General features: G+C 46.6%; 1 protein-coding gene across 1 annotated transcript; it reads left to right on the top strand.

The window, feature by feature from the left end:
- The first annotated feature begins 266 nt into the window (after nt 1-266).
- AGTRAP (angiotensin II receptor associated protein) lies at nt 267-9,260 on the top strand. Its single transcript, XM_059830064.1, has 6 exons — nt 267-297; nt 5,645-5,679; nt 5,909-6,020; nt 6,648-6,846; nt 7,075-7,113; nt 9,055-9,260. Exons 1-6 carry the CDS (start codon nt 271-273, stop codon nt 9,159-9,161), a joined length of 519 nt encoding a protein of 172 aa, XP_059686047.1. The 5' UTR covers nt 267-270; the 3' UTR covers nt 9,162-9,260.
- Nucleotides 9,261-11,661: the final 2,401 nt, after the last annotated feature.

The following is an 11,661-nucleotide window of genomic DNA, read 5'->3' as shown; positions in this document are numbered from 1 at the left end:
CATCGACCCATGTGGCAGAGGGCACGGCGCAGGGCAGGGGCCGGCCCTCCCCGGCCCGACGACGTGCCGCCCGCGCCCGAGGACCCGCCGCGGCGGAGGGGCTGCCGTGGGGCTGGGGCCGGCCGGGCGCGGCGGGACGCCCCCGGGGGCGCGGCGGGGCGGTGTCCCGGCTCCTCCCGCCCCGCCGCCCTCCCCTGGGCGGCCCGGGGCCAGCCCCACGTGAGCGGCCCCGCTGCTGGGAGTCACGGGGCGGGCGGGCCGGCTGCTGCTATGGAGCTGCCAGCCGTCAACCTCAAGGTAGGGGCCGCGGGGCCGAGCCGCTCCCGGGATTGCCCGGCGCGGGGGGGGGCCTCTCCGGCTGCCCCGTGGCCGCCCGCCCGCTCGGCCTCCGCGGGCTCGGAGAGAGCGGGCTGCCCGCGGGGGCTGCGCGGCGCTGGCCGGGGCCCCGCCGTGAGGAGCGGGAGGGCTGCGAGGGGGGTTCTGCCGGGGCGGCAGCGCTGTTCCTCGGCTGCGGCCCGGGGAGGCGGGGGGCGGCGGGACGGCGTCCCGGGGAGCGGGCGCTTGGCCCGGCCGGCCCTCTCCTCTCGCATGCTGGCCAGCTTTGCGCCTGGTCCAGGAGCTGGCTGCGGGCCTGGTCGGGAGATGCGGAGGCCTCCGAGGAGGAGAGGCTGGTGTTTCTGAACTTTTTGCATCACATGGGCAAACATTGCAAAAGCTCTTGGTCATCAGGACAGGCAGGCGATGACTCCAAGGTTCTCTTTTACTTCAGGGCAGTTGCTAAAGTGGCCAAGGACTGGGTTGGGACAACGGCTGGTTATTAACCTGTGTCCGTGGAGGTTTCCAGCTCAGCTGACCCGAGTTAATCCAGGATAAACACTACGCAAGATCCTGAGGAGGCAAAGTTTTTGCTTGTCAGACAAAATATCTTAGTAAGATGCTCCCACTTACTCTGGGGTTATCATCTGGTAGATAATTGAAATTGCTTCCCTGTGAGGGGGGGCTTTGGCTGGGGCAATCTGAAAATTGCAGTGAATATCTGGTAACCAGAGAAATGGGAAATAAGGGACTGACTACAGTTATGTGTTAGGTTTACGGTTGGACTTGATGACCTTAAAGGTCTTTTTCAACCTAAATGATTCTATGATTCTATGTTATACTTTTCACTTTGGGAAGAGGAGCATTCTTGCAGAGAAGCTGGAGGATGCTAAAATCACTTTTTTGCTTTTGATGTTGGTGTTTGATAATGAAGCAAGCCTTCCCTGATACCAGGCAGGTGAAATCTTTTTTTTTTTTTTTTTTGTGTCTTTCATATTTTCAGAGCCCTGAGAATTCTAGGGGTGTGTGCCTTTTTCCAGCTTCACTACTTTGTGTATCTTGTTTGGTACGGCAAGTTTCAGGTGCTTTCTTTGGTTAAAACTTTGCCCAGAGAATGAAAGCGTCACAGATCACATCAGGTTTTTTCTGCTATTGATTCATAAAGCTGTGAGCAGTGGCCTTAGAGCAGGCTGCCTACAGGTTGGGTGGGAGGATAGTAGTATCTCAGCTACAGTTACGAATTCAGCTTTGCACAGGAAGGCTTTCATGCGGCTGTGCTAAATAAAAGCTTGGTGTTCCTATAATGATGTTTCCCCCTCTTACTAGTTCACCAAGAAAAGCAGCTTCCCTTGTTAGAGGCAAGGAAGAAAATAGATTTTTTTTTTTCAGGGCCTGGCATGTGGATTACATTACATTCTGGAAACTAGCTGGTACTTTGCTCTGACAAGTTTGGACTATTGTGTGATTCCCAGGGCACTAGGAAGATAGATTAAAAGATCTTGCCTTCTGCTTTGTTTTTTAACTTCGTTTGATCTTTTTTTTCCCCATGCTGAAACAACAGTGAAAAATAAGGACATTTAATTAAAAAGTTTGCCAACATGAGATACATGTTCTACCATGTGAGGAGGAGATAGGGGAGCTGAAAAACAGAGACTTCTTGAAAGAATGAGTCACCATGCCAACACAACTAAAATGTTGCCTTTCTTCTCTGGTTTCAGACAACCATTCCCAAATCTCTTCCTAGATAAGAGTGAGCTTGTGCTGGGCAAACTGTTTCAGCATCAAGAAATTCTTTGTTGTCAAGTCTGCCGGTACTGCTCTGAGGCTGAAGAGCTGGGGAATAGCGAGTTAATAATTGTACCTGCATCTTTGTACTGTTCCTGAGTCAGGGCCTGCTTCCCTGAAACATATCGCAAAGGTGGGAAAGATTCTTGTGCAGAAAGGGACTGGAAATAACACACACTACTGCTACTCATTGGCATGATCTACTTGCAGTTTCTGTGAGATTAAAGAGATGAGCCTCATGATAGAAGTAGCTCCAAGAAAACTGCATGACTGAGCTGTGTTTTTGCCAGAACATAGCAACGTCTTAGCCTTGAGGTCTCTCTTTAAGCTACTTGCAGAGCTATAAAATTAATATAGCAGGCTTTGCCCTAGAGTGGATGGGGAGCATGCTCGTGAAACAGCATTTACTGGCTCAGCTCTAATGGTAATGCTCAGCAAAGCATGTGGGAAGCAGCATAGCCATATTTTTGCAGTGAATTCTTGATGCCTAGGATTAAGGCAATAACTATGCAGAGTCTCGAAATACGAAGTGTGAGTTTGATCAAGCCTGGATAATGCCCTACAACCTGTGTACCTGGAAACATACATTTTGTGCTTGGGCCTTTTTAAATGCTAGGTCACAGAATCATAGAATAATGTATATTAAAAGAGCCCTCTGTATGTCATCTAGTCCAACCTCCTGCTCAAAGCAAAGTGAACTTCAAAGTTAGATCAAATAGCTCAACTCAAAATTCAGCTGACTTAAAAATCTCGAAGGATAAGCCACGAAAATCCCGTTGGATAGCCTGTTCCACTGCCTAACCACTCTCATTATTATCACTCTGCGATAATAATGAGGAGCATCCTCACAGGTGGCTTGCTCACAGGAGGCCACTCAAATGTATATTTGGGTTAGTATATCCTCAGGTGAATATGTCACAGAGTAGATAGGATCACTGTCAAAAAAAAAAAAAAAAGTAAAATAAAGAAAGTTAGATACTACAGAAAATAATTGTAATTTGGAACCACGTAATTTTTAACTTTGTCACAATTCAGCCTTGTGCTAGGTTCTGTGCTGAAGCATGTTTAAAGGACCGAGTTCCTGTTCCAAAGAGTTTCCCATCTAGCTCTTTTTATGCTTCACAATTAGTTCCATCACATGCTGGGATTTGCAGAGGAGCTACGAATTCCCCTTAGCTCTCCCCAGTTTCCAATGGGATGCTTTTAATCACATGGTCATCCTTCCACCCAGAAGGGATGGGGACAAAGGTTCCCACCTTTCATATTTTCTGCTCTCAGCACTAGTTAAAGTCTTAGGAGTCATTTTCTCAAAAGAAGAAACGTATGCCTTTCTAAGGTACAGACTTAAGTCCTTGAACAGATGGAAAAAAATTAAATTCTTCTGCTGTCTCATCAGGAGACTGCCTGCAAATTATCTAATCTCACATAGTGACTGTAGCTTTAAAGAATGTTTTTCATTAACACTACATTTTCTATGTTAAAGCATACCATGACCACCAGCTAATTCCATAGTGCCCTGAAGAACTGTCAGGTAAATTGGACTAATAACCAGGAAGGGAATGCCTTGGTTTTGTTTCAGCAGTCCCTCATACTATCAGCCCTAGTTTACCTGACTTTATGCTGATGACTCAGTATGCTTCATAATTTAATAACTGCAATATTGATCTAGACAGCTTTACAAAAAAAAAAGCCACCCTGCCTAATTATGTTAACTGGTGAGCCTTGAGGGGTCTTGCGGGTATGTAACATACAATTAAATACTACCTAATTAAGAATTTCCCTGATATTTTGATAGTCTCTTGAGTAAATGCTATTTGCATGTCTCCATTCTTATCCAGGAACATCTTGTATTTTACTGATTAGCAGTTTCTGCCTGGTCTCAGTGGTACAGTTTGGGAGAAGGGAAAGTGGGGGTGGTGGTGAAGCGTTTTGTAGGCTTTCATGAACAATTAAAAAAAATCATTAATAAAAATCTGTTTAAGCAGTGTTTGAAGTTACGACGAAGTCTAGGCTACTCAGGGTGAATGCTCAGCAGATGTGCTAGGGTACTGCAGTGAAGCAAGAGCTCTGTCTTATGATAAGACATCTACATTGTGGTACCTTGGCAGAGCGGTGTGAGCCACAGCTGATGCGTCATTCCTCTTGATTTCCTGGCTGCGATTCGCTCATGTCATGGCTTCATTGGTTATTAACTCTCTTCTCGAGCAACTAGTTTTGTATTGTTAGAGCATAGATAGACATTTTAAGTCAATGAATGTAGCAGGATGTCCGTAGATCTTAATTTTTTTTTTAGTGTCTTAATGTTCCTATCTGCATACAGCTTTCCTGTGTCAACGAAGTAATTTAGCCTTTTGCTGCTTACTCATTGCCCAATTTTTTTTTTTTTTTTTTTGTGGGAGTATGTGGGGAGGGTGTGCTTCAGAGGGGTTTTGGTGGTGGTTTTTTTTTTATACTGAGGTCATTATAAATGCCAGTTGGAGCCTTTCTCCCAGCTAGAAAAAAATGGAAGAGTGCCATTTCCCACGAATCCTTTGATATGTCCAGGCTTCAACCTTTCTTTTATGAGGCTGCTAATAGAGCCTGTCTTCCATATTCCTGTTTTTCACAAATGTTTAGAGAGTTGAGTATGAGTGATAGCCCTTTGTTGAGATTGGCCAGCAGGCTCAAAAGCAAGTGAGCACATGGTTATAGGTACAGAAAAGACTGAAGTGGTATATTCTTGTTCCCATTTGCTGTCTTAATAAACATGTAGAGTATGTCTCCTTGGTTACAGAAATGACAAGTGCTGGTGAAGAGAATCTTTGTGTCACTTGTTACAGTAAGATGCTTTCTTCTTGGATTTGTCCCCTTGAGCACAGGGATCAGGATCATCAAGGACATTTGCAAAGTACAGAACCTGTGACAGAGTTATCTTATTGTTACTTAGGGCACTGCTGGCATTTGGGCCCTGATGGCTTCACTGGGAATGAAAAGAGCTGTGTACTATGGCAGGATCAGGTTTTCAGGTTCCTAGAAGATGCCTTCAGGTCTGTTAACATCGCAGCGAGGTTGAACCACTGCTCTGAACAGACTGGAAGGAGATAAAAGGAGGATTTACTGAGGACTGGAGTGAAATTGCTGGGAACTGCAGGCATGACTTTCCATGGACTTCTTGGTGATGGGAAGCCAGATTGGTCATGAATAAACCGTGCTAGCATAGTGTGAATCAGATTGCCTGCCTTTTTGTACAAACTCTTCTGGAGTTCCAAAATCAATAACCCATTTAGAAAAGACTAAGTGGGCCCTGAATCAACTGTTGACAGAGATGACAACAATAATGAATGACTACAGCGTAGCACCACAGGAAATACTCAGCAGCAGAAGCAGAGAAAAATGGTTTTGTGTCTTCACTGTCCCGGTTGCTATGCCAGCTTTCTGCACTGGTTCACAGGTCCAGCGCACTCTTCCACCCATCCCTCCGAAACAAGACGGTGTCATTTCATGTCCATCCTCCCACAGTTCTCCCAACTTGCTGACCTGTCTTCCTCTCTGTTTTCTTTCATAGGCCATCATTCTGGTACACTGGCTGCTCACAGTGTGGTGAGTGATTGGTAACTGGCCTGGCCTGGGTGAGAAGAGGGTATTCCTTCAAACTAGGAATGGGACATTCTCAGGGAATCGGCACTCCCTGTTTGTGCCTGTCTGCATGCAAGAACATCCTAAATCTAAGAGTGAGGTGTTTGTATGGGAACAGGGATGAAAGCAAACAAACTGTTGCAGGCTTATTGTGCATGTGGGCTGGGTTTTTTTTTTTTGTCTTGTTTGGCAGGGGATGCATGAATTACATGTTGCCAGCTTCCTATGCCTGGGGGAATTTCAGTGTCCTTGCAGTGGGGATCTGGGCCATTGTGCAGCGAGATTCCCTTGATGCCATCATGATGGTGAGTGTGAGGGTATTTGCTTCCACCAGGCTGCTCAGGGAGAGGGTGGAGGGCAGAGACAACTTCTTGGGGACACTGATGATTTTCAGCTATTCGCAATACAGCAGTGAACAAGTCAAATTCCCTGTTTGAGTTGTGGTTTGATGATGGGTTTTTTTTTTAAGAGAGGGTATAAAACTATAAGCACTGTAAACCATGGTGAGAAGCATTCACTATCACTTATTTTGCTTCTCAGAGGTGAGGCATACTTGATTCTTACTTTTTTACCTGCTGTTGTGACTTGTAATGCCAGAGGAGGACTTAAAGCATTTAATGTGCTTGAGTTGGAGGGGCTTTATAAAACCCTTCTCTGAACATTAAAGAGATTGGCAAGCAAAAATAAACAATCCTGGAGCATATCATGAGAAGATGTCTGACAGATGTGAAGAAAATGCACAAAATAACAGATCATTCATTTAGGAGTCTCTGTCTACCTGGGGCATTGTCAAGGCTTAGCAATGTGTGATACTGGGGTGAAGGCGTGATTATGTAAACGCAAATCTCGCAGGAAATAGACACTGTAATGACTGTTACTCTTAGTGGTTAATCCCCTATTCAGTTCATGTCCCATTCTCTCTTTGTTTCCAGTTCCTGACTGGCCTGCTGCTCACAGTCCTCACAGACATCATTCACATCTCTGTCTTCTACCCTCCAAACAACTATCTCACTGATGTGAAGCGTTTCAGTATAGGCATGGCCATCTTCAGCCTCCTCCTCAAACCTGTGTCCTGCTATTTGGGGTATCGAATGTATCGGGAGCGTGGAGGAGAGTACACCTTTAACATAGGTAGGATGCTTCCTCTGCCTCCACATCAGTGTGGGCCACCTCCTCCAGTGTTAGGGAGACTGCCTTACACTTTGGACCCTTCAGCCTGAGCTCTGTGCAGCTGGATTCTGCCTCCCTTTCCAGGGAGGGGGGGGTGCTTGCTCTCTCTTGCTCATGTCTGTTCTCCCATTTTGTGGTTTTGGTGTGTCTTAGGCCTTAAATTTACGTTCTTCCTCTCTTCCCTTGCAGACCTGGAGTCCTCGTCTGACAGCCATTTTGCCCACAATGGTATTGCTACCACTGCTGTCTCTCTTATTCAATATAACTGAGAGGCTTTTCCTCTCTTCCTCCTGCATTTGTGTGTGCTTGTTGGAAGCCTTTGGGTGTCCTCCTCTCTTTGTCAACCCTTTCTTTTCCTTCTGGGGGAAAGTAGAGGCAGCATCCCCTCTAGCTGGATTATGCACGAGAGGGAAAGAAGCTGGATTTCTAACTCCACGCTTTCTCTGGGCCTCACATGTCCTTGATTGCTTTGGACCTCCATTTCCTCACCTGGAAAATGGGACTGATGTTTACCTCATGGGACTTTGCCTGGAGGCTCTCATTTTTCTCCTGTTTGTACTTGCTAAGGATAATGTGGCAGCCTTGCCAGACAGAAGGGGCTGTGGCTGGATGTTCTGGGTCTCAGTCAGCTTCTTTGCCAAGCATGCCTGGTGCTAGTTTATGCTGGGGCAGCTGCCAGGGATTGTTTGCTGTGTGGGAGTTCACCCTGGCAAAACCAGCAGCCTGGCACAGTTATCTTTTTGCCATCCTAGGAAGGCTGTGCAGAACAAAGGATGGTATAGCTGCATTACAGTGTTTGAAGGCTGTCACTTGTGCTGCTTTGGTGCTAGCAAAGAAGGTTACACTTCCTGTGAAAAGAAGTGGATACCTGCAGAGGAGGAGAGGCCATGGAAGGAAACCATGGCTTGGGGTGCTATGTGCTATTTGCATCTCTCTGCTAGGTGAATGTGGATGTCTTCTCCATCAGCTGCTTGTGCAAATCTGTCTTAACTGGGTCAGAAGGCCTGTGAGTCAACTGCAGTGCCTTGCTGTGGGCCACGTTTGTGCCAATTTTTATTAGCTGCTCACTGCGTTTGTGACTGGGATTTGACATTTGTATCCCATGAAAAGGGTAGGTATCATTGAGGAGTTCATCCCTTTGCTTGGAATTTGGGAGCACTCTTTCTTTTCAACCATACTATCCCAACACAGGCATGATACTGTCTGAGAGTGTCCTCTTAGGCCAGGTTGGAATTCAGACACTTTGTAGTTTCATATCCTCTCCTGAACTGTCTTTCTCACAAGATTTTCATTACAAACTGTGTGCTGTTGTTTTGTCGAATGTGGTTGGCAACTTTCCTCTCTCATTTTCCTGCTGTCTGGCATTTTCCTTTTGAACCTAACAGTGTTGCATTTTTCCTGGTCTTCTCAGTCTCATTTTCTTTCCACACAAAATCCCTTTTTGTTGCTTGGCAGCATCCTTGCTGCATAGAACAAGCCTCTGATATGGTTTGGTGCCCACCTTTGATTCAGGTTGCTTTCTAGCCACGGCAGATGCCTGGCCTATAAATAAAGAGCTCTCCATGCATTCTCTGTCTGTCTCTCTCCTATCCCTGCTCATCCCCTGGACAGTAACATGATTTTGTACCATTCTTGTACCGCAGGCAAATTGTTCGTAGCGCAGTTGGGAGCACCGCTGGATTCAAATTTAGTGCCATGGTGTGGCACACTTGAGGCATAGCTGCGTTGTTGGGAACAGTGGTTCATAGATGACTCATGCTCTTAAATCTATGCTGTCAGCCAGCCATGGTTCCTGCTGCTTCTGTTTTTGTCTGTTCATTTTTCCACTAGATCTCATAAACTTGATCTTGCTGAAATATGCTATTACAGGAGCCTGTTATGCTGCTATGTAGTATTGTGGGTCTTGTTTACCACACAGCCATGTGGCTAAGAGAGCAGTTCTCAGGGAATGAAGACGCATGTTCAAATGCATCTCAGTTATTTTGCCTTTGCTGGCAGGATGAGTTTTCTTACCTCCTGCCTGTGGAGTGAGGATGACAGAACACAAGCACTGGGGAGCTGGTAGAGCAGCTAATGTGGTATGCTCCTGAGCTGTTGTTTTCTTCTAGGGGATTCGGTTCTTCTGCGTTTGTTTTTTTCCCAAGCTTGTTCTCTTCCATCTCCATTCAGGTGTCACCCGTGCAGGCCAGGATCGCAGCACCTACGAGCCAATTGATCAGCAGGATGCCCCTCCACAGTGGCCTGACTCAAGCAAGACAGCCCAGCAGCCGTACTGAGGCCCTCTCTGCAACAGAGAACGGAAGCTTCCCTCGCCCAGTCTAGCCTTCCACTCTTCCCATGTCTGTTCTGATGGAGCAAGACCTGCTACTAAGCAAACAGGAGAGGATCTGATTTTTCATTTCTCTTGCCTCACTGAAGGTTAGGCAGATGGGTTCCTGCAGTAAGTCCAGAAGATCTCGGAGATGTCATGTTAAGCACTGTGACTCTTTGTAATCCCAGTACTCTCCTTTCCTCCCTCCTCTGTATGTGTGAGTGGATGCACCTTCTGCAGTCTTCCAAGTCTTGTATTGTGCATCCCCTCTATTGTAAGGGAACCACTCAAAATATTCCTGGACAAGCTATCTTTAAAAGGCTTATGGACTGCCCTTAAACAATACAGTTTAGCCTGCTTTTATGCAGATACATTTCCAGGAAACATCTGGGTGTTCCTGGGGGTTGTTTTTGATGCTGTTATTGAACTAAGATTTATGACCATAATGCCCTATGCTAGCTGTGGTGGTTTGCACAAAGCTGGGGTTGGTATAAATGCTCTTACTGGGCCAGGGAGCTGGTTGTACTCCCAGTATATAGTCTTGGGTTTTATTCACTGATGCTTTTATGCAAGTTGGAATGTCCTTTAGGATCCTTAAAATGGCTGTTGAATGTAGGTTATAGATACTCTGTGCCTTGAAATGTCCTTTTGCCTTCAGCTGCATATCTTAATAGAACTTGAAATGTTACATTTTTCTAAGAAAACTATAAAATGAACACAGTTTTTCTGTGTTAGAAAAAGTTACACTGATCACCTATGTCTCATTTGAAAATGTAGGTATTCCTGAGGGTTTGGGACTGCAGCCAGGCAATCTGGGAGAGTCATTGTGGGGGGAAGGTCTACAGGGCTTTGATGGCTTTTAGTCTAAGCTTTACTCAGACAAGTAGAGGGTACTGCTTGTAAATGTGTGGGTGGGAAGGTGGGCTAGTCAAATGAGGATTGGGGAAAGGAAAAGATGGGTTTATTTGCGCTGCAGTGGTGAGCTCTGTGGGGTGTCACAAACTAAACTCTAATCTTATACACAATAAATCTGCCCTGCTGTGGCTTTCAGGTAAAATCCTAAAAAAAAAAAAAGTTCAACAGGATTCTTTTTCAGAAGAAAAAGAGTATGTCAGCTTTGGCAGAATGAAAATACTAGTGCTAGGAAGATGTGTGTTTTTCTGAAGCAGTTTCATTTTCAAAGTTTACATCTGTTACTCTACAATTGCATTTCTCTTGACAAGACCTGCTGCTGCATTGATTCTTCAGTGACCAAGAGCCCTGTTAACTTTGCTGTAACCTCTAGAACCATGCCATTTGTATTTTTAAAACCAAGCAATTTTTTCCCAAGTGTGGTCAATTTAAACGTAAGCAGATGCTTCCTCCACTATGCTGCACAAGCACCACAGCGACCTGCTGCTGTACCTGGTCCATCATAATTTATGCTTGGACCAAGCACATGGTAAATGCCATAAAAGTGCAATAATCTGGTTTACTCTCTCAAGGTGAGTGTTGTGCATTCATTTTGCAGGCTGCCACACAATAGAGCATAGGAATAGGAATCAGTCTGCTCTTGTGATCAGATGGGGAAGAAAGAAGAATAGGTAGGCCTTTATATTCAGTGAATGGTTTTTTCAGCTCTTGAGAACTGTACAGTGACAGCACGGATCCCTGACTAACACATTTCAATGCTCAGGTGTTTTCTTCCCTAGACCTGTGAAGCACAGACTGAAAAGAGCTATTTTAAATGCCATGCTTTTTGTGTATTTGCACGAACAGAGTTACATCTAGTGAGGCCTTCCCAGCCATTCTCCACTGCGAAAGATGCCACAGAATCTATCAATACCCATCTGGCTGACCTGCTGTGCTCTTTTCTGTGGAGAATTCAGCACATCTGGGAGCTCAGGGGAGCAGAGCAAGGCAGGAGTTAACTAGGCTGGCTGTGATACCAATTTTGGGCAGTAAATCAGAGAGGTGATGGTAAAAACAAGGCCCCTCTCCTGGCTTCTGAGGAGGAGGGTGTTCGTTTTGGCAGTGCTTACAGCGAGCACCAACGCGCTCTTGGATCAATACCTGGTTTAGTAGGGCGTGTGGGGATTCATCCAGCCTGTTGTGCTGGAGCACGGCCTTGCTGATCCCGGCAGCCTGGCTTCACCGCCGGGCTCCTCGTAGCTTGTCGGCGGGGTCTCCTCAGCCAGGCGTGCAGCAGGTGTGTTACTCCGCACAGGTTTTCTTGCTTTGTTTGGTGTTTTTAAGTCCTTGGGTCCTGATGTGCCGGGTTTTTTTTTTTGGCGATGAGCTAACAGCTCTCTCGGATTAACCACAACCCGCCCAGTGCAGGTGCCTCCCTCAGCGGCAGCGTCTCTCCGGTGGCCTGAGGGGGTGGCGGGTCTGCCCGCGGGGCTAACGGCCGGCCTTCATCGACGGGGCGGCCCTGCCCGCCCGCCCAGCCTCGCACCGCTGCCCGCCCGGGCCGGCCTTGCCCA

Source organism: Gavia stellata, chromosome 27 (genome assembly GCF_030936135.1).
Source record: "Gavia stellata isolate bGavSte3 chromosome 27, bGavSte3.hap2, whole genome shotgun sequence".
NCBI lineage: Eukaryota > Metazoa > Chordata > Aves > Gaviiformes > Gaviidae > Gavia > Gavia stellata.
This window is presented reverse-complemented; position numbering and strand designations above follow the sequence as displayed.

Excerpts from the sequence above, each read along its gene's own strand:
- AGTRAP (XM_059830064.1), top strand. The coding sequence starts at position 271 with ATGGAGCTGCCAGCCGTCAACCTCAAG. Across the intron at positions 298-5,644 it reads TGCCAGCCGTCAACCTCAAG|GCCATCATTCTGGTACACTG; the intron begins GTAGGGGCCGCG and ends TTTCTTTCATAG. Across the intron at positions 5,680-5,908 it reads CACTGGCTGCTCACAGTGTG|GGGATGCATGAATTACATGT; the intron begins GTGAGTGATTGG and ends CTTGTTTGGCAG.